We start from the raw sequence: 23,956 nt of genomic DNA, 5'->3' as shown, positions 1-23,956 counted from the left end.
TTGGAGTATCTGTCCATAGGACCACTTTAAGCTGTACACTCCACAGAGCTGGCCTTTACAGAAGAGTGGCCAGAAGAAAGCCATGCTTAAAGAAAAAATAAGCAAACACATTTGGTATTCGCCAAAAGACATGTGGGAGACTCCCCAAACATATGGAAGAAGGTATTCTAGTCAGATGAGACTAAAATTGAGTTTTTTGGCCATAATGGAAAAAGTTATGTCTTGCACAAACCCAACACCTCTCATCACCCCGAGAACACCATCCCCACAGTGAAGCATGGTGGTGGCAGCATCATGCTGTGAGGATGTTGTTCATCGGCAGGGACTGGGAAACTGGTCAGAATTGAAGGAATGATGTATGTCACTAAATACAGGGAAATTCTTGAGGGAAACCTGTTTCAGTCTTCCAGAGATTTGAGACTAGGACAGAGGTTCACCTTCCAGCAAGACAATGACCCTAAGCATACTGCTAAAGCAACACTCGAGTGGTTTATGGGGAAACATTTAAATGTCTTGGAATGGCCTAGTCAAAGCCCAGACCTCAATCCAATTGAGAATCTGTTGTATGACTTAAAGATTGCTGTACACCAGAGGAACCCATCCATCTTGCAGAGGCTGGAGCAGTTTTGCCTTGAAGAATGGGCAAACTTTCCAGTGGCTCGACGTGCCAAGCTTATAGAGACACACCCAAAGAGATTTGCAGCTGTAATTGCTGCAAAAGGTGGATCTACAAAGTATTGACTTTGGGGTGGTGAATAGTTATACACGCTCAAGTTCAGTTTTTTGTCTTATTTCTTGTTTGTTTAACAATAAAAATGATTTTGGCTCTTCAAAGTTGTGTAAATCAAATGATACAAACCCCCCAAAAATTAATTTTAATTCCAGGTTGTAAGGCAACAAAATATGAAAAAGGTATCCCAAACAATAAGGGGATTTGATGATTCCATACAATTCCATATGTTAGCTTAATAGAAACTCAGCCCATAGACCTTAGGGCAGAGGTTCCTAAACTAGGGGTCGCGACCCCATGAGGGATCGCCTGATATGGAAATGGTGTCACGGGAGAATTTCATCAATCCAGAAGAGAAAAAATATCAGGATCAAACACTTCATGAGAGCCCATGAGCTCATGTTGTGCAACATTTCTATAGGCTATGCAATTTCTAAAAGCTATGCAATTGCGTGAGAAAACAGAGTGATGGCCTCTATTAAAAAGAAGAGGATACCATCAGCTTTCTATAGGCTAGGCCTACTATGTTTATTTCTCAACTTTCCTAATATTAAGCACATTGCTTATCTTTACAACAGTGCATTAAGGCCACACGAAGGGGATGCCGCCATGAAATTCTAGGCATTATCAAGTGCTTGTCAAATTGTGAATGAGAGACTGATAAAGTGTGTACAGCCTGCGCACAAAAAACAAAGCAGGGCTCATGCAGACTTACAATGTATTATGAAACATGTAGCCCAATGTTTGTCGAACAACTAAAGTTACATTAATAACACTACATTAAGCATATAGGAGTACTTATATATTTGTCATCCACTCAACACAGAATAGCTGCATATGCGTTTGGAGAAAATATACTTTATATTTTATTCAGCTTTGTTCGATTGTATTATTCATACTATAAAATAAAGCCACAGTTTACAAAATCCAACTGAGAATCTGTGGTATGACTTGAAGAGTGCTGTACACCAGCGGAACCCATCCAACTTGAAGGAGCTGGAGCAGTTTTGCCTTGAAGAATGGGCAAAAATCCCAGTGGCGCTGAAATGATTGATACTTTTACTCAAGTATGACAATTTAGTACTTTTTCCACCACTGGATGTGGCTGGGGGTTATAGGATTTATTTCCCATGACCCATCAATTTAGACAAGTGTGTCTGGGTAAGTGTCATCTAATATTTACAACATATTTTTATGTGGACACTTTCTGTTTACCTGGAATTGTTCCTTATTGTAGGCTACTACAACTTTTAGTCTTAATCTTTACTACACTACTCACTGTTTAGCACATGACCTCAAATGTGAATCCTTAAAGAGATGGGTGGGGCTGGCTTAAGTGTAATGGCTTTCGTTGGTGGAAGGAGAGGAGGACCAAAATGCAGCGTGGTACATATCCATAATATAATTTAATCGAGAATGAATACAAAATACAAAAGAACAAGAGAATAAATGAAAACCGAAACAGTACCGTATGGTGCAAACACTAACACAGGAAACAATCACCCACAAAACACAATAGAAAACAGGCTACCTAAATATGGCTCCCAATCAGAGACAACGACTGACACTTGCTTCTGATTGAGAACCATACTAGGCCAAACACATAGAAATATAACAACAGAACAAAACATAGAAAAACAACATAGAATGCCCACCCCAACTAAAATAAAGACATAAAAAAGGAACTAAGGTCAGAACGTGACAGTACCCCCCCAAAGGTGCGGACTCCGGCCGCAAAACCTGAACCTATAGGGGGGGGTCTGGGTGGGCATTTCACCGCGGTGGCGGCTCTGGTGCGGGACGTGGACCCCACTCCACCAAAGTCTTGGAGCAGCCAGAGTCAGCGACCCTCGCCGCTGACCTCGGACTGGGGACCCTTTCAGCGGGCCCCGAATAGACGGGAGACTCCGGCAGCGCCGGACAGGCGGGAGACTCCGGTGGCGCCGGACAGGCGGGAGCACCGGAGTGACGGGCAGCTTCTGACTGACGGGCGGCTCAGGCAGCTCCTGACTGACGGACGGCTCAGGCAGCTCCGGACTGGAGGGAGGCTCTGGCTGCTCCGGACAGGAGGGAGGCTCTGGCTGATCCGGACAGGAGGGAGACTCTGGCTCCTCCGGACAGGAGGGAGACTCTGGCTCCTCCGGACAGGAGGGAGACTCTGGCTCCTCCGGACAGGAGGGAGACTCTGGCTGCTCCGGACAGGAGGGAGACTCTGGCTGCTCCGGACAGGAGGGAGACTCTGGAGGCTCCGGACTAGAGGGCGACGCTGGAGGCTCCGGACTAGAAGGTGTTGCTGGAGGCTCCGGACTGACGTCCTTCGTTGGAGGCCACATGCCATGGATCCTCACTGGAGGCTTCGTGCCATGGATCCTCACAGGAGGCTTCGTGCCATGGATCATCACCGGAGGCTTCGTGCCATGGATCATCACCGGAGGCTTCGTGCCATGGATCATCACTGGAGGCTTCGTGCCATGGATTATCACTGGAGGCTTCGTGCCATGGATCATCACCGGAGGCTTCGTGCCATGGATCATCACTGGAGGCTTCGTGCCATGGATCATCACTGGAGGCTTCGTGCCATGGATCATCACTGGAGGCTTCGTGCCATGGATTATCAATGGAGGCTTCTTGCCATGGATCATCACTGGAGGCTTCGTGCCATGGATCATCACTGGAGGCTTCATGCCATGGATTATCACTGGAGGCTTCTTGCCATGGATCATCACTGGAGGCTTCGTGCCATGGATCTTCACTGGAGGCTTCATGCCATGGATTATCACTGGAGGCTTCTTGCCATGGATCTTCACTGGAGGCTTCGTGCCATGGATTATCACTGGAGGCTTCTTGCCATGGATTGTCACTGGAGGCTTTGTGCCATGGATTATCACTGGAGGCTTCTTGCCATGGATTATTACTGGATTGGAGAGACACACAGAAGGCCTGGCTCTGGGAGAAGGCACATGACTCACCAGGCTAGGGAGACATGCAGGAGGGTTAGTGCTTAGCACAGACACAGAACTCACCAGGCAGGGGAGACATGCAGGAGGCCTTGTCCTTGGCCGAGGCACCGGATGCACTGGACCATGGAGGCGCACTGGCGGTCTCGAGCGCAGAGCTAGCACCACTCGTCCTGGCTGGATCCCCCCTGTAGCCTGGCAAGTGCGGGGAGTTGGAACAGGCCGCACTGGGCTGTGCTGGCGAACTGGAGACACCTTGCGTAGGGCTGGTGCAGTATACCCCGGGCCGAGGAGACGCACTGGAGACCAGATGCGCTGAGCCGGCATCATCCCTCCTGGCTCGATGCCCACTCTAGCCCGGCCGATTCGAGGAGCTGTGATGTAGCGCACTGGGGACACCGTGCGCTCCCCCGCATAACGCGGTGCCTGCCCAGTCACTCTCTCGCCCCGGGAAGCACGGGGAGTTGATCTACCCGTTTTTACCCCCCCCCCAAAAAAAAATTCTGGGGCTGCCTCTCGTGCCCGTTACCTCGCGCCAATTCCTCGTAGTGGCGCCGCTCTGCTCTAGCTGCCTCCAGCTCCTCTTTCGGACGGCGATACTCCCCCTGCTGTGCCCAGGGTCCTTTGCCGTCCAAAATTTCCTCCCATGTCCAGGAGTCCAGAACCCTCTGCTCCTGGTTACCACGCTGCTTGGTCCTTTTCGGGTGGGTGATTCTGTAACGGCTTTCGTTGGTGGAAGGAGAGGAGGACCAAAATGCAGCGTGGTACGTATCCATAATTTAATCGAGAATGAATACAAAATACAAAAGAACAAGAGAATAAATGAAAACCGAAACAGTACCGTATGGTGCAAACACTAACACAGGAAACAATCACCCACAAAACACAATAGAAAACAGGCTACCTAAATATGGCTCCCAATCAGAGACAACGACTGACACCTGCCTCTGATTGAGAACCATACTAGGCCAAACACATAGAGATATAACAACAGAACAAAACATAGAAAAACAACATAGAATGCCCACCCCAACTCACGCCCTGACCAACTGAAATAAAGACATAAAAAAGGAACTAAAGGTCAGAACGTGACATTAAGAGGGTGTGAACAATGCTGAAAGGGTGTAGACAAATGAGAGCTCTCCAGTAGGTTCCAAAATATTCAAAGGCCCTTTTCTCAAAAGTGAGTTTAAAAGTTTAATCAAATTTCAAAGCAGAATTACTTTACCATTGTTCCTCAAAAAATGCAATGTATGATATACCATTTGTTAGCTCTGAGTCTCTACTATTATCCAATGTAAAAAAAACTAATTTCAGATTTTGCTACATAAGACCGATTTGAGCTGGTGAGTCACATATATGGAAATACTTTAGTACCAAAAAAGGGGTTAAATATGGGTCAAAAAAACAACATTCCTGAGCATTCTTATATCTCTCAGATATAGGACAAACACTTCAAAATACGCTTCCTTTTGATAGTCAAAAAATCTATCTGTTTTGCCATGTATTTTTCTACGGTTTTTCTAATAGCATTAAGGCCAAATTCAATGTTTCTTCCATTTGTTTTTTACTTTATACCTACAGGGGTCCTAAAATTCCAAATTAAATAGCTAAATGATTCTTGGTATGACTGTGGCTGAGGCGGTCACAAAATGTTGTCAGCCGGTGATTGTCAAGCAAATAACTGTCGGTCTCATGGTAATTAACCGTTAATTGACCTAAACACATTTAGCATCTCCTGGCTTCCACACATAGCCTACAAGCCACTGATGCAGACCTTTGGAACATATTGACTCAGCAAAAAAATAAACATACCTTTTTCAGGACCCTGTCTTTCAAAGATAATTCATAAAAATCTAAATAAATTCACAGATCTTAATTGTAAAGGGTTTAAACACTGTATCCCATTGTCATGTTCAGTTTACCAGTCCCTGCCGATGAAAAACATCCTCACAGCATGATGCTGCCACCACCATGCTTCACTGTGGGGATGGTGTTCTCGGGGTAATGAGCGGTGTTGGGTTTGCGCCAGACATAGCGTTTTCCTTTATGGACAAAAAGCTACATTTTAGTCTCATCTGACCAGAATACCTTCTTCCATTTGTTTGGGGAGTCTCCCACATGCCTTTTGGCAAACACCAAATGTGCTTGCTTATTTTTTTTTTAGCATGGCTAAAAAAAGCCCAGCTCTGTGGAGTGTGCGGCTTAAAGTGGTCCTGTGGACAGATACTCCAATCTCAGCTGTGGAGCTTTTCAGCTCCTTCAGGGTTATCTTCAGTCTTTTTGTTGCCTCTGATTAATGCCCTCCTTGCCTGGTCTGTGAGTTTTGGTGGGCGGCCCTCTCTTGGCATGTTTGTTGTGGTGCCATACTCTTTATTTTTTTAAATAATGGATTTAATGGTGCTCTGTGGGATGTTCAAAGTTTTGGATATTTTTTTTATAACTCAACCCTGATCTGTACTTCTCCAAAACTTGGACTATTTTGTGTATGTCCAAATTAAAATCAATTTAAATTACAGGTTGTAATGCAACAAAATAGGAAAAACACCAAGGGGGATGAATACTTTTACAAGGCACTGTACAGTACATTAACAGATGCATGCGCAATATATTTATGTGGTGACACTTGATACGGTTACATAATATTGTTGTGGTATGTCACAAAATCATGTTACGGCCACACATAGCAATATTCATTTTATTTATCTTGCTAAGTCTTGCTAAGTACATGGTCTCTATAGAAGGTGTAAACGGTACAGCCAAATGGTTACTTGCATAGTAGCAATATCAGAAATAGATATTAATATTAATAAAATAATATACAGTATGTACAAGAACAATATCAATAACGATATCAGTGATAGACGAGGTAGTTATATGCGTACAATCAGGGGTAAAGTGGCTGAGCAGCAGGATAAAAAAAAAATTGTAGCAACAACGTATGTTGTATGTGTTAGGAGAGAGTCATGTGAATAGAGGCACTGCAGATAGTGCTGATGACTGGCCCGTCCAAACCACGCATGAACAAGGGAATCTATATTCGGAGAGCCTGTTTCTGTCCTGCCCTTGACTTTAGTGCAGGGCATGTGATGTCCATAGCCTCTTCGTCGCAAAACTCCCTGATCTTGTCAAAAATATAGTTTGTCTAGCTGTGTCCAGTCCAGGTGGTGCTTTTACAGGCAGACCATCTATGGGAGGAAGGATGACAGCGTTGCGCAGCAGCTGAAACCTGGTCCAGACAGTCCGAATGCTTCTTGGCGACAACACCAGGCTCCAGAGCATCGAAGCTGTAAAACGGAATAAAAAAAAAAAATCAAAAGACATTACAACCCTCCACAACATCAATTCACCTCCCAAGTTTAGATAAGAATAAGCTCATTCAATGAAAATGATATGCTTTACCTGAAGTGCTGGTACTGCTTGATCTGTGGCAGAAGCCTGAATTACGAAGTCAGGTGTTGTTCCCAAGCCATAGCTTTCCACCAGCACCGTACCATCCTTCAGTCCAACCAGCTGTGGGATGTTTACCCCTGTCACAGTGCTGTCTTTCACAACACCAGCAATCTCAGACAAAGTGTTCACTCTGGTCTTTCTGAAGCGCTGCTTGATGAGGCCGAAGCACCAGTCAGGGGCAAACTTGGTGTGGCCTGTGATCAGGAAGTGAAGGTCCAGGCACAATACCAGAGCACAAACTTGTTCTTGTTTTGTCCACTGCAGTTATCACAATTCAGGTCCACACGTATTTTCCCAACTCCGTAGTTGGTGAAGTAATGGTGTATGTAGTTGATGACTACGTGGCTGCTGCCTTTGCTTGCTTGGGCCAGCTCTTTTTTTGATGACTGTATGACTGATGGATTAGAGTCAGGTGTGTTCTACTGATTGATGCTGAAAGACAAATTCCAGATACAAATATTTTAGCATTATTATACAATAGATGCTAAATGGCATTCTGAGAACATCACTGCACACAGTTCATACAGGTAGTGTTAGCTACTGTGGCTGTCACGTGACACGGGTGGGCATTCTAGTTTTTTTATTTCTATGTTTTCTGTTTCTATGTTTTGGCCGGGTATGTTTCTCAATCAGGGACAGCTGTCTATCGTTGTCTCTGATTGGGAATCATACTTAGGCAGCCTGTTTTGCCACCTTAGTTGTGGGTAGTTGTCTGTGTTAGTGGCCTGTATAGCCCTAGTCAGCTTCACGTTCGTTTTTGTTGTTTCTTGTTTTTGTTAGCGACATTCATAAATAAAAAGAAATGTACGCTCACCACGCTGCACCTTGGTCCGGTCATTTCCACCTAGACGACGCTCGTGACAGTAGCTAGCCAGCCATATGACGTCAGCTGGCTAGATAACAGCAACTAACTAAAGTTAACCAATAGGTTCAATGATAGCTAGCTAACTAGCTAACATTAGGCTACAACTAGCAATGCAAAATGCATTCTGAGAAAACATCACTAACGTTACACATACTTCCTACACATAAGTTAATGTTAGCTAGCAAGCCAGCCATCTAACCTCAGCTAATGTTAGCTAGCTAACAGAAGCTTTAACTTGGGGCCTTTTGTTTAGACATGTCACGTTATCGTTAGCTATAATCCCAATCTATTGAGTAACATTACTAGCAATATAAACCGATTGTCATAGCAAGCTAAGGTTAACCAAATAGTGTTAGGTTCAATGTTAGTCAGCAAGCCAGCCATCGAACTCTAGGTGGCTAGCTAACAGCAAGCTTTAGCTTGCAATGAAAACAACTTTCTGACAAAATTGGAAACGTATAATATCTGAATCTGTAGCTAGATTCTTACCTGTATACATGGATGAATGCTTCACGGCAGACTGCAACCCCTTTTATAAGACACCCTGTGTTGTTTCTGTTCAGTTTGCACACCTTGTTTGGCCCGGTGTGTTCCACTGATTTCAAAATGTGTTATTTTCAGAGTGAGAGAGAGTCAGCGTTGCATGGCACGATTGTCATCCAGAAAGTAGTCCATCATAACTTTTTCCCACTGACCTTTTTCGATAGCGCCTGATAAATTCAGGGCAGCAATGATATTGAGAGCAGTAGCGACATATTTGCAGTTCTCCAATGGTAACGTTATATCGTTAAAAAAACTGCAATAGAAAGGATTATCTACACATTACGAGTAGCTCATTTTATAGACAATAGATGCAACACCACAGACCAATCCAAACTCATCTCTCTGCATGTCCAGCCCACTCATTATCTCAGCCAACCATGGCTAGTGGAAAGGTTACTGGCTTTCTCTGTGGCTAAACCAACTAGGCTCATAATTTTACAATTTAATTCGTATTTACAGATGACATACAAGTTTGGTATTAAGGCACAAGAATGTTCACATGTTCGAGAAGGCATTTATGCCAAAAAATGCATTTTGATAAAACATATTTTTTACGTTCAAAAGCCTCTCCTGTGAAGTCGCGACTTGCGACATATGCCTAGTTTCCTGAATCGGGTCACATGTACAGTACTTCCATTAATCTTTTAAACTGGTACCGGGTTACCTTCAGACGAGTCTTGTGAGGCTTGTTAGAATCGTAGACAAAACAACCGACATGTACTGTATGTGTTCGTGAGAGTCTCACCTTTCATGTTAGTGTGTAGCCCAAACCATTCGGACGTTACTGACAGAAGTTGGCACATCGGATGAATGAATGGATGAATGCTTCACGGTATCGACTTCAGTCATAGAGCAAAACGGAGAACACCATTGTGAGAGTCATCTTTCCATAGAGGGTTCATATTAGTATGTTTGTCAAACCGTTCAAACGCCACAGACGTTTCTGTGACAAGCCCGATTTTTTTGGGATGTCTCCTGGTCTGGAAAAAGCCACTGTAGCTCTGCCACTTGAGATGCAGCATATGCAAAAAAAACTCAAATCTCTAGCTTAAACAGACTGATTTTTATGTTTTTTTATTAGTATTATGCTAATTCGATTTCTACGGTGGTTCGGACATCGACTCTAATCTCTTCTCTGTCTCTTCCCAATACTAACCCTCTCGATTGCCTCTCAACCATTGACAGCGAGACTGACAGTGAACGTGCTGGATGTGAATGACAACGCCCCGCGGTTCAGACCCTTTGGAGTGGCCAACTTCTCAGAGAAGATTCTGGAAGGTGCTCAGCCAGGCACCACTCTGCTGTCGGTGTCAGCCGTGGACCCAGACAAAGGCCCTAATGGACAGGTCATCTACCAGCTGCTACATCTACCCCGAGGGGACTACCTCAGACTGGAGGACCCCTCTACTGGTACAACACACGCACACATATACACACACACTGTGTAGTCTTCAACAGCTTACCGTATATTCGAACTAAACTCACACCAAACTTGCATAAACAGATGTGAACACACAAACACACCAGACCTGGGTTCAAATACATGCATACAGTATTTAAGTATATTTATTATTTTCTGTGTATTTGAATGTATTTTCAAATATCTTCTTATAAGTAGCACACTGTTAGGTTCTAATTCTCAGTGTAAAAAGCTCATCGGACACAATGAAAGCTTGAACAAGTTTAATTCTTCCCAGAGGATCAATACAGCTGCATTAGACAACGACATTTCACACAAGCACTGATATTTAACCCTTCCTCCTGAGGCTCCTCCTACACATTTGAACAGCCAATGCATCTCTGTTGCTAGACAGAACCTTAGTGATATCTGTTCTTCCTCATTTCATCTGACCTGACCTCTACCCCAAAGTGCTCACTACTCCCCAACTCAAGTCTGTCATGGTGCCTGGTACCAGACTGTGTCTCTTCTCCTCCCAGAGGATCCCTCCCATAGGATCCATGATGACTAACAATAACATATCCTGACATAAAGTAAATGTTATACATTACCCTCTCTCCCTCAGTGACATAAGTATATTTAATATTCTCAGAACTCAACAACACACTCAAATCTCACTCAAAAAAAGGCAGATTAAAATTTCCTTTCATTCAAATATTATTTATTTTTTGTGGTATAAAATAGACAATAACATACACTTATCAAACGTATTATACCTACCAATTTGCTAGCCTGGATATTAGTTTATCTATTCTTATCGTACTACTACTTCTACAATATACAGTACATCAGATTTTCACTGGAAGCCCATCTCTGCAGCCAATTCAAACACCCCCGGAATTGCTTCCAGTTTCTCCATCTCTTCATCAGAAAAGAGTCCCTGTTCGCAGAGCTCACACACTGCTCCTAAAACTCCCTCCTCACTCTCTTGTAAAACTCCACCATGACCATATTACTGCCACGGTAACTAGGCTTTTCCAAAACTGTGCTCTGATGCAGCTGATAGTCATTAGTAGCCTACCAAACGTGCTAACTGCCTGGTACTCAGCGCTTCATTGTCCCCCTAATCACTGACATAAATGCACATGCAATCGAAACTCAATTCAAACACTTAATTAGAGCCCTGGCATTCAGAGTTTGAGTGGAATAGGATCGCCTGTTGCACAGTGAGAGCGAGCTCCTTATAGTTGGTTGATGCATGGAATGAAATAAGTGTTCCTATAAGCCCATGCTGCGCAACATTTATATAAGCTATGCTATGCAATTGCATGAGAAAACAGTGTTCTGATGGCCTCTTAAAAAGAGGATCCCATAAACCTTCTATAGGCTAGGCCTGGCCTTCTATATTTATTTTTAAACTTTCTTTATATTAAGCACATTGCTCTGCTGTACAACTGGAGTAGACTACCTGGCTGGCATGAAAATTAACCGCAGGAGAAGCGTCCTCCATATGCTACTCAAGTGCATACAGATTATTTTTTTTCTCTCCCTGTTCCGAAGGGTGCATGATAATGGCCCATTCTAAACCAAAACAAATTTCACACATATATTATTTAGTATATGTAAAGGCAAGATTAATTTGAGAACTTGTGAGTGATGCCCAGCATGTGCAGTCTAATGCAAGAAACAGAGCATGCATTTTTTGCCAGTTTTTCAAATCATAGTCGCACGTAGCCTAGGCCATAGGCATATATGTTTTGATAAGGTTTGTATCACAACTAAAGTGGCCAAATAACTCTAAGTGTAGCCTGTAGTCCTACTGTAGGACCCCTGGAACCAGGTTGGAAAGCTCATAGCGTACAGAGCCTAATTCTTATAAGCCCAGTCATTGCGCAATCGCGTGTGAAAACAGACATTTGACTGACCACTATTTAAAAGAGGATCCCAGCTTTTTCGTGCTGCTATTTTTATCCCTCGATTCTTAAAATGAAGCACATTATGAAGCTTTACAACCGGTGTATAATACCTGTCATATTAAAAATGTAACCTCGGGAAGCGCTTCCTCCATTCGCTATTCGAGACCAGGCTAGGGATGCCGTTTTCTTTTGTAGGACATTCTAAATAAAAAATTATCCCACACATATGTAGGCACACTGTAGGCTATATGTAATTTAGAATAGTCTGATGGATGATAATATTATCAAGTGCTTGTCAAATTGTGAATGAGAGACTGATGAAGTATGTGCAGCATGATCAAGAAACAGAGCAGAGGGCATGCTTTTCATGCAACTTTTTTCAGATCATCATTAGTCGCATCATGCAGACTTAGAATGTATTACAAATCAAAACATATAGTTTAAGCTTTGTATCACAACTGAAGTTACATAAATAAATCTAAATTAAGCTTAAAGGAGGACCCGTTTCAAATGATCACGTTATTAACCTCTCAAAACAATAGCCGCATGTGCGCACTCCCTCTGGAAATCGTTTGGAAAAAAGATCCTTTCTATTTTATTCAGCTATGTTCAATTGTATTGTTGTTACTGTAAAATAATTTAAACTTCCAGTAATTTATTGGGTAGCACAGTGATGCCAAAACATTGGTAAATACCCAATAAATTACTGGGAGTTTATATATGGAGTGTGCGACTCTCTTTATTTTGATAGTTTATAGTTTATTCGCCGTTAGTCAGCAATTCCACACAAACTAATTTTTCTGGGTGTGCGACAGTTCATGTTTTTTATTCTACTATAAAATAATTTTAAATATTGCCACGGAAATGGCAAATCTTGTCTGCTAAATTAACTAGTGTAGCCCACAGCCATATGTCCTAGCCAGATCAGGGCCTAAAATAAGGACGACTCAAAATATGCTATTCTATTCTTCTGAAATAGTTTACATTTTCTTCATATACTGTTTCTTTAAAACTGCCTGAAATAAATAATGGATTTATTATGATGGTGTTGGTTATATTAAATAGATTTATTAGACTTTTTAAAATGTAGATGTTCCAAAGGTCCCCATTAATGTCTTGTTGGCTATGCGTGAAAGCCCGGAGATGCAAAACATGTTTATGTTAACTAACGGTCAATTACCGAGAGACTGGCAGTTATTTGCATGACAGTTACGAGCTGACAAAATTTGATGACCGCCACAGCCTGACCTAAAGTCATACATTAAACCAGTTCTCGATGTAACTAAATGCGTTGTAAACATGGAATGTTAAAAAAAATACTAGAAAATGTGCAATGAACCAAATCCTGGTGAGAATCCTCCTCCCTCTATCGCTTAGACTGTTCGGCAGTACATTAAGAAAGTATTCAGACCCCTTGACTTTTTCCACATTTTGTTACGTTACAGCCTTATTTTAAAATATATCAAATTGTTTATTTTCCTCATCAATCCCATAATGACAATTACATTTCTGGGGGGAGAATGTATTAAAAATAAAAAACATAAGTATTCAGGCCCTTTACTCAGTACTTTCTTGAAGTACCTTTGACAGTGATTACAGCTTTGAGGCTTCTTGGGTATACTACAAGCTTAACACAACTGTATTTGGGGAGTTTCTCCCATTCCTCTTTGCAGATCCTTTCAAGCTCTGTCAGGTTGGATGGGGAGCGTCGCTGCACAGTTTCACTTCTCTCCAGAGATGTTTGATCGGGTTCAAGTCCAGGCTCTGGGTGGGCCTCTGAAGGACATTCAGAGACTTGTCTTGAGGCCACTCCTGCATTGTCTTGGCTGTGTGCTTAAGGTCGTTGTCCTGTTGGAAGGTGAACCTTCACCCCAGTCTGAGGTCCTGAGCGCTCTAGAGCAGGTTTTCATCAAGGATTTCTCTGTACTTTGCTCCATTCATCTTTCCCTCGATCCTGACTAGTCTCTCAGTCCCTGTTTATGAAAAACATCCCCACAGCATGATGCTGCCACCACCATGCTTCACCGTAGGGATAGTTCCAGGTTTCCTCCAGATGTGACGCTTGGCATTCAGGCCAAAGAGTTTAATCTTGGTTTCATCAGAACAGAGAATCTTGTTTCTCATGGTCTGAGAGTCCTTTAGGTGCCTTTTTGCAAACTCCAAGCGGGCTGTCATGTGCCTTTTTAATTGAGGAGTGGCTTCCATCTAGCCACTCTACCATAAAGGCCTGATTGTTGGAGTGCTGCAGAGATAGTTGTCCATCTGGAAGGTTCTCCCATCTCCACAGAGGACTTCTGGAGCTCTGTCATAGGGTTCTTGGTTACCTCCCTGACCAAGCCCTTCTCCTCCGATTGCTCAGTTTGGCTGGGCAGACAATTTTAGGAAGAGTCTTGGTTGTTCCAAACTTCTTCCATTTAAGAATGATGGAGGACATTGTTTTCTTGGGGACCTTCAATGCTGCAGAAATGTTTTGGTACCTTTCCCCAGATCTGTGCCTCGACACAATCCTGTCTCGGAGCTCCATGGACAATTCCTGTCTCGGAGCTCCACGGACATTGCTTGGTTCTCTGACCTGCACTGTCAACTGTGGGACCTTAAATAGACAGGTGTGTACCTTTCAAAATCATGTCCAATCAATTGAATTTACAACAGGTGGACTCCAATCAAGTTGTAGAAACATCTCAATGATGATCAATGGAAACAGGATGCATCTGAGCTCAATTTCGAGTCTCATAGCAAAGGGTCTGAATACTTATGTAATTATTTTATTTTTAATACATTTCTAAAAACCTGTTTTCGCTTTGTCATTATGGGTTATTGTGTGTAGATTGATGAGATTTTTATTTTATTTTATCCATTTTAGAATAAGGTTGAATAATGTGGAAAAAGTCAAGGGGTCTGATTATTTTCCGAATGCACTGTAACTCCAAGACTTTTTGATTTTGTTCAATTTGTTGTATCTCATTTTATTAATTTAAATGTGTTTCTTGTATGTGTTACTGCAATTCTGCTTTTAGCTGCCATAGTGCACATGAAACAAAATTAAATAAGCCATTATCATTTTAAATACATTATTTGATTCTTACCATTGATGATGATATTTGATGATAATGCAGAATGATACTGATGTCCCTGTACCATCCATGGTACGGACGGACTTGTGAAATTGTGTGTAGAAGCTCATTTTTAAAAAAGTATTGGGATTGTTGCCACCAAACTGAGTTCCAAATCTGCGTCGGTGCTTATTAACAAAACATTCAAACATTCGAAATGCTACTAAAGTTGCTTGTTAAAATGTTGATATCAACACTGTCTCTCCATTCAACCAAACATTCTAAATTCAAACATTCCACCAACTTTGGTTTGGTTGATTTTAGTATTTGTATGATTCAGAATTGCCATGACAATGAAAAGGGTCAAATTAACCCCAAAAATGTCAACAGGGGTCAATTTTGACAATTTTTTTGATCCATCAGAAATTGTTGGACTTTTTCAAGCAGCTACTTACCGACAAGAAAACACAACAATTGAATATGATTTCTGTGTTATTACGGAGAAATGCAATATAATCGCTTTTTTACATGCTAGTGGTGAAGTATAATCTTTAAACTGAAAATGTTGACTCAACAAAATTTGGTACAGAAAATAAATAAATAAAAATATATATATTTTTAAGTATTCACCCCCCTTGGCCTTTTTCCTATTTTGTTGCCTTACAGCCTGGAATTAAAATTGATTTTTGGGGGGTTTGTATCATTTGATTTACACAACATGCCTACCACTTTGAAGATGCAAAATATATTTTTTTGTGAAACAAACAAGAAATAAGACAAAACAAACTGAAAACTTGAGCGTATATATCTGTTCACCCCCCCAAAGTCAATACTTTGTAGAGCCACCTTTTGCAGCAATTACAGCTGCAAGTCTCTTGGGGTGTGTCTCTATAAGCTTGGCACATCTAGCCACTGGGATTTTTGCCCATTCTTCAAGGACAAACTGCTCCAGCTCCATCAAGTTGGATGGGTTCCGCTGGTGTACAGCAATCTTTAAGTCATACCACAGATTCTCAATTGGATTGAGGTCTGGGCTTTGACTAGGCCATTCCAAGACATTTAAATGTTTCCCCTTAAACCACTCGAGTGTTGCTTTAGCACTATGCTTAGGGTAATTGTCCTGCTGGAAGGTGAACCTCCTTCCCAGTCTCAAATCTCTGGAAGACTGAAACACGTTTCCCTCAAGAATTTCCCTGTATTTAGCCCATCATTCCTTAAATTCTGATCAGTTTCCCAGTCCCTGCCAATGAAAAACATCCCCACAGCATGGTGTTCTCGGGGTGATGAGAGGTGTTGGGTTTGCGCCAGACATAGCGTTTTCCTTGATGGCCAAAAAGCTCAATTTTAGTCTCGTCTGACCAGAGTAACTTCTTCGATATGTTTGTGGAGTCTCCCACATGCCTTTTGGTGAACACCAAACATGTTTGCTTTATCTTTTCTTTAAGCAATGGCTTTCTTTCTGGACACTCTTCCATAAAGCCCAGCTCTGTGGAGTGTACGGCTTAAAGTGGTCCTATGGACAGATACTCCAATTTCCACTGTGAAGCTTTGCAGCCCCTTTCAGGGTTATCTCTGGTCTCTTTGTTGCCTCTCTGATTATTGCCCTCCTTGCCTGGTCGGCCCTCTCTTGGCAGGTTTGTTGTCGTTTCAATATTCTTTCCACCTTTTTATAATGGATGTAATGGTGCTCCATGGGATGTTCAAAGTTTCTGATATTTTTTTATAACCCAACCCCGATCTGTACTTCTCCACAACTTTGTCCCTGACCTGTTTGGAGAGCTCCTTGGTCTTCATGGTGCCGCTTGCTTGGTGGTGCCCCTTGCTTAGTGGTGTTGCAGACTCTGGGGCCTTTCAGAACAGGTGTACAGGTGTATATATACTGGGATCATGTGACAGATCATGTGACACTTAGATTGCACACAGGTGGACTTTATTTAACTAATTATGTGACTTCTGAAGGTAATTGGTTGCACCAGATCTTTTTTAGGGGCTTCATAGTAAAGAGGGTAAATACATATGCACTAACCACTTTTCCGTTTTTTTCATTTTTAATTTGATTCTTTTTTGTTATTTCTTTCATTTCACTTCACCAATTTGGACTGTTTTGTGTATCTCCGTTACATGAAATCCAAATAAAAATCCATTTAAATTACAGGTTGTAATGCAACAAAATAGGAAAAACGCCAAGGGGGATGAATAATTTTGCAAGACACTGTATGTACCCTGAAAATATATAGATTTGGGGTTGACAGCCACTATGACTAAACAATAACTAATATATTTGAATACATTTGTAGCTTCCAGTCAATGTCTCCATATACAAGAGAGTCTCATCTTTCATTTTTGGTCTCACTGGTATGTCAGATTAGCTAATTCGCCAATTTCTCAGTATCACAGAAACACTTTAAATAAATAACAGAAACATTTTCATGATAAGTTCAACTGTTCAAAACATGCATAAACTTGTATTTTAAAAGCTCAAATTTGACCCTAAATGTGTGAGAATGTTCAAATATATGTGTATTTGGGGGAATTAAAACCATGTACTTCAGTGGTTATAACTACGTTAGCGCTTTTAGGCTTAATGGGTATAGTTTAGACAGTTACACCAACTTTTAGAATTAATAATATTCTTCTAATTGTAGACATTCAGTTACATAGGATTGTTCAAATATTCCCCATGTAATGTTAATGTGGTGCTAACATTGCTGCCATATAATTTTGTAGTGTCATGTAAATGCATCGTAATGCAGAAACCTCAATGTCCCAACTCTCTAAATACATAGCTCTAGATGTAGCCATAGATAGAGAATCCTGTCACAATACACTTTACAGAAAAAGGAACACTGATATATGGTCTATAGATGTAGCTACTGTGTATCATGTCAAATCAGTTTTACATTGAACCCACAAACAATGGCAGATTTGAAATTCACAGAAATGCAACCAGATTTGTCACGCTATTCAATTTGATTCCTTCTAGAAATTATTCGCTGGGTATTGAAGCTAATTTACAAATAATCAACCAAACATTCTAAATGCAAACATTCTACCAACTTGCCATGACAAAAATTATGACATTTTTCGATGTAGCATATTATACAATACAATGGGTGGGTCTAATCCTGAATGTTGATTGGTTAAAATCGCATTCCAGCCTGTATCTAGTCCACAAGTTACCACCGGCTAAATCTATGATGTTAAAAATGCCTATTTACTCTGTCCCGTTTGATTTCGCAATCCACTGTCTCATCAGCCCAGCCAGGCAATTTATACATTTGATCTCTACTATAAAAAGCATCTAGACATTTTCTCACATTTCTTTTACACTAACATTTAGGTTTCAACAGTGGACGTTTGTATAAACCTTGCTGTCTGTCTCTTTGACCTTTATGACATTGTTTCAATATTCAAATTTGATATCCAGCTGTCCCATAGTAATGAACGTGTCGGGAGTCGGGACGAGACAGACAAGCAGCGTTTTCTCAGCCAGTTGAAATCAGGAATCACCATTTTAATGGATAATATACAAAGAAAAAAGGTCAAATGAAACAAAGTGCAGCTAGTTTGCAGTCTTTCCAGCTTCAGCTTGAAGTGATTGTGTTAGCTGTGCTGTTGAACAACAGTGTCCTGACGAGAGAGCAAATGTCCTATGCCAGGCGAAATTGCACCTCATTAGCTCATTGTTATGGATGTATCCCAAATAAATGTAATTAGAAAACAGTTTAAACAAATACAAATGCAGCTACTTTGCTGTTATTCAGCCAGTATGGCAATGGAACATTTAGAACGAACAACTGGGTCTCTTTCATAGATACAGAACAAAAAGACTGAACGACTGGGACTGGCAACCAAAACCGATAGAACGAATGACCAGTCAGCTTGGGTAGCAACCCTAGAATTGTGTCAGGACTATGTCTGGAAGGATGAAATAGTATGAATAAATTCATCAAAATAAGGTTTAAAATTAAAACATGTCAATAATTATTTGAATATGTTGGTAACCCATTGTATAAAAGTGATAATGCGCTCAAAGCCTGTGTTTGGAGGATATTGGCACAGTGTGCCGGCCCGGGCCGCATACTGTACTGTAGACCTGACTAACCCCAGTTGTCACACTTTTTACAAATTCATGTATTTCTCAGCACCAGTATATCTTATTTTCACTGTTAGGAGAAAAAACAAGGTCTTCGGTTGAAATGGGGACCATTTGTTATCCTCATATCTTATTCCAACACGGAGCCATTAAACACACTCTGTCCGAGGTTGGTTGTCACACAGTATGGGGTTGGTTGTCACAGTGTTTGCCATTCGTTTTTCAGCAACAAATGAACCAATATACAACGTTTTTGAAAAAGTCAAGCCTTTATTTGAAAAAAAGGAAAGCCTTTATTTACTGAACAGTATTTCTATCTAACATTATACAAATAAATGTGTAGAAATAAATTCAACATTGTTGAATATTTGCTTTGACATTGCAGTTCTTACTCTACTCAAATGTTCATATCAATGCTTAATAAAACAAACAAAAGTAGAGTACTAGGGGGTACCCTAGCCCCCCCCCCCTAAGAATAATGTCTAATTGCTGACACAAAAAAGCAACATTTGGGAAAAAAAATTGTATGTGGATAAAGGTCATGCTTAGGTGAATAAACTATAAAGAGAAATAAATGGCAACAGTTTACACTTTTTTTTTTTAAGTACCGGGGTAACTGGCATCCATTTTATTTAGACAATTTTTAGTAAGTCATTCTAAGTCTCGTTGTCTTATTTTAATTATTTAAATTAAATATGGGGCAAAATGGTGTTGCACATTAACATCCACACTATGAGGAGATTTTATATAAATTCCCTCTTTTTAACTCACCTGCACATTCATTTCCTTAGTTCTCTCTTTGTCGTTCCTTTTCCATACAATCCATTATGTACAATTGCAGTGAATATGATTTGAAAAATGCAAGATTTTAAATCCCAGCAGTATTTACAATGACATTCAGGAGCAAAAGGATTTCAATAGTTGTTTTTAATTCATAAAAAAATATTAATTGGAATGTAATATTTTCATGGAATATCATTCAATCATTCAAATGTATTTATAAAGCCCTTTTTACGTCAGCAGATGTCACAAAGTGCTATGTAGAAACCCAGCCTAAAACCCCAAAGAGCAGGCTAGGAATACTCCCTAGAATGGCTGGAACCTAGGAAGAAACCTAGAGAGGAACCAGGCTCTGAGGGGTGGCCAGTCCTTTTCTGGCTGTGCCGGGTGGAGATTATAAGAGTACATGGCCAGATTGTTCTTCAAGATGTCCATAGATGACCAGCAGGGTCAAATAATAATAAGTGGTTGTATAGGGTGCAGCAGGTCAGTACGTCAGGAGTAAATGTAATTTGGCTTTTGATAGCCGAGCATTCAGAGGTCGAGACAGCCGGTGCGGTAGAGTCAAAAACAGCAGGTCCAGGACAAGATACTACGTCCGATGAATAGGTCAGGGTTCCCTAGCCGCAGGCAGAACAGTTGAAACTGGAGCAGCAGCATGACCAGGTGGACTGGGGACAGCCAGGAGTCATCAGGCCAGGTAGTCCTAAGGCAAGATTAGGGCTCAGGTCCTCCGGGAGGGGAGGGAGAGAGAATTAGAGGGAGCATACTTAAATTTACACAGGACACCAGATAATACAGGAGAATTACACCAGATATAACAGACTGAACCTAGCCCCCCCCCCCCCCCCCCCCCCGGCACATAGACTATTGCAGCATAGATACTGGAGACTGTAACAGGGGTGGGTCAGGGGACACTGTGGCCCCGTCCGACGATACCCCCAGACACGGCCAACCAGGCAGGATAAAACCACCCACTTTGCCAAAGCACAGCACCCACACCACTAGAGGGATATCAACAGACCACCAACTTACTACCCTGAGATAAGGCCGAGCATAGCCCACAACAATCTTCTCCACCACAGCACCCATAACAGGGTCAGAGGCAGAGAATCCCAGTGGAGAGAGGAGAGCCGGCCAAGCAGAGACATCAAAGACGGTTTGTCGCTCTAGTGCCTTGCCGTTCACCTTCTCACCCCAGGGCCAGACTACACTCAATCATAGTACCTACTGAATAGATGAGTCTTCAGTAATGACTTAAAGGTCGAGACCGAGTTTGCATCTCTCACATGGATAGGCAAACCATTCCATAAAAATTGAGCTCTATAGGAGAAAGCCCTGCCTCCAGCTGTTTGCTTAGAAATTCTAGGGACATCCCGGTGTCGCCTCTTCACTGTTGATGTTGAGACTGGTGTTTTGCGGGTACTATCAATTAGCCTTTTAAAATGATAAACTTGGATTAGCTAGCACAACGTGCCATTGGAACACAGGAATGATGGTTGCTGATAATGGGCCTCTGTACGCCTATGTAGATATTCCATAAAAAAATATGCAGTTTCCAGCTACAATAGTCATTTGCAACATTAACAATGTCTACACTGTATTTCTGATGAATTTGATGTTATTTTAATGGACAAAAAAATTGCTTTTCTTTCAAAAACAAGGACATTTCTAAGTGACAGAAAACTTTTGAACGGTAGTGTAATAATGGCGTCACCAGCCGAATCCTAATCGAACTAGCACAAGTTGTGAAAATGGGCTACGCTAGCCCAAGTTTACCCTGACCGGGCTCGAATTTGCGATTTAGATTAGAGTCAGCTGGAATTTGGCCCTAAATTTAAGTGCCGGTGGAAACAGGGCGAATGTGACAACCATCCCTAAACACCCCCCAATGCTAATTAAGATGCTAGTTACCGCATGACTTGATCTATGGAAAAAAAATACACATTTAAATAAAGCTCTTCCTTTCCTCTTTTCAATAAGGTAATTGTTTATGGATGCTAGCTATTTATGAAAGAAATAAGAAGCATATGATTATATTCTTTCACCCTTGAAAAATGCAAATATTCCTCTCACCTCAATATTTGTAGATCCTGTCCTGAATTGACCACATGGATGAACTCTCCTATAGAGGACAAACATTTTTATCTTGAAATTCAATTATTACACAGCCCCTTCTGGATTTTGAGTAATAAGCACTGTGACAACCAACCTGTAAGACAACCAACCCGTTCTCCCCTATAATTAGTATGTGTATGATGAGAAGTGTGCTGGTAACCATTTTGTTGTTGTGCAGGTAAGATCGTAGCCAACCGGACAGTGGACTTTGAGCAGGTGCAGTGGCTGAACTTCACAGTGAGAGCTCAGGACCACGGCAGTCCACCCAGAGTGGCTGAGCTTCCTGTCTACCTGCGTATAGTAGACATCAATGATAACAAGCCCATCTTTACACAACCCTCTTACCAGGTACCAAAAATACTAGTTCATAACATACACTGCAAAGGGCGTCACCCTTAAGGCGTCAGCACACTTCGGTTCAGCTGGCACCTAGTCGAACTCGGCTAGGCGAACTGAACGAGTGTTCTCACATACTACCTTATTAAAAGACATTCACTTGAGAAAAAAAAAGATAACTCAAGAAATATGTCATAAATGTCTACGTTTTTCCCAAGAAGATCTTAGTCGCTCAATTTTACATGTAAGATGTTTGGTGCAGTATTTGTCAAATAAAAAATGTTGCATGAAAACGATTTGTTTCTTGTTGAATGACACTTCATTGAACAATCCCTACTGTTGACCAATCACCAACAAAGGGGCATAGACGTTGGCTACCGACTTCGGCTTTCCTCGAGAAAAAATGTGTGTGCACGATCTGCCGAAAAAACACTTGCAGAAGACCAAAACAAACAAAAACGTCAATTTTTTGGGTCATTATATATGCACAAACTATTTCGGGTGGGATGCATGCGGACACCTTTAATAGTACTCACTTGATATCATTTCTATTGTGATGGTCTGAGTTTGTGCTTGTCTGTGTGTATGCTGATGTTGTTGTGTCATGCTGTCCCTTTGCAGAAGCCAGTGTTTGAGGATGTTGACTTGGGCACGGTCATAGTGACAGTCAGTGCCACAGATGCAGATTCGGGCCTCTTCTCTGCCATCGAGTACGGCCTGGTAGACGGAGAGGGCAAGTTTGGCATCACTCCCTCCACTGTGAGTTCCTTAACATGTTTTAACACGTGAAGAAACACACACACACACACACTTTGCAGTGCTTGAAGTGGACTTATTTTTACTTCACGTATCACTGAACTTCACAAATTGGTGCAGGCACTCATTTTTGGGTGCTGGTACTGTTTATATTTAGGAGCTGGAACTTTTTAGCCAATATTCTGTAGGGGTTGATGGTCCTCGAGCAGTATAAAACTCAATGTGCTAGTACTAGCTACCGGTGTGCACCTGCCCAATCCAAGCACTTACGCACAAACACACATACATACACACAAACACAGACACACACACACACGCACTCGCTCCCCTCTTTTGTTTTCACTCTATTTTGTACTCTTTCAAAGAAAAAGAACAGACTCATCTACATTGAATGTACAAAACATTAGGAACAAACCCCTTCCTAATATTGAGTTGCACCCCCTTTTTCCCTTAGAACAGCTTCAATCCATTGGGGCATGGACTCTACACGGTGTCGAAAGCGTTCCACAGGGATGCTGGCCCATTTTGACTCCAATGCTTCCCACAGCTGTGTCAAGTTGGCTGGATGTCCTTTGGGTGGTGGACCATTCTTGATACACACGGGAAACTGTTGAAACACAGCAGCGTTGCAGTTCTTGACACACTCAAACTGGTGCGCCTGGCACCTACACTTAAATCTTTTGTCTTGCCCATTCACCCTCTGAATGTCACACATACACAATCCCATGTCTCAATGGTCTTGAGGCTTACAAATCCTTCTTTAACCTGTCTCCTCCACTTCATCCACACTGATTGAAGTGGTCTTAACAGGTGACATCAATAAGGGATCATAGCTGTCACCTGGATTCACCTGGTCAGTCTATGTCATGGAAAGAGCAGGCGTTCCTAATGTTTTGTACACCCAGTGTATGTTGCCTGATCATCGAAATTGCACTTAAATGTGGAATATGGGAC

General features: G+C 41.8%; 1 protein-coding gene across 1 annotated transcript in view; it reads left to right on the top strand.

Moving 5' to 3' along the window:
- LOC120017357 (cadherin-23-like) overlaps positions 1–23,956 on the top strand; it is a 659,988-nt gene that overhangs the window by 614,278 nt on the left and 21,754 nt on the right. The window contains exons 48-50 of the mRNA XM_038960107.1: positions 9,734–9,958; positions 22,089–22,258; positions 22,868–23,005. Of these exons, the coding sequence (XP_038816035.1) occupies positions 9,734–9,958; positions 22,089–22,258; positions 22,868–23,005 (533 nt within the window). The remainder of the gene's footprint in view (positions 1–9,733; positions 9,959–22,088; positions 22,259–22,867; positions 23,006–23,956) is intronic.

The sequence above is a fragment of the Salvelinus namaycush genome, chromosome 22 (assembly GCF_016432855.1).
Source record: "Salvelinus namaycush isolate Seneca chromosome 22, SaNama_1.0, whole genome shotgun sequence".
NCBI lineage: Eukaryota > Metazoa > Chordata > Actinopteri > Salmoniformes > Salmonidae > Salvelinus > Salvelinus namaycush.
The sequence above is the reverse complement of the archived record's forward strand: the minus strand, read 5'-3'. Positions and strand labels throughout refer to the sequence as shown.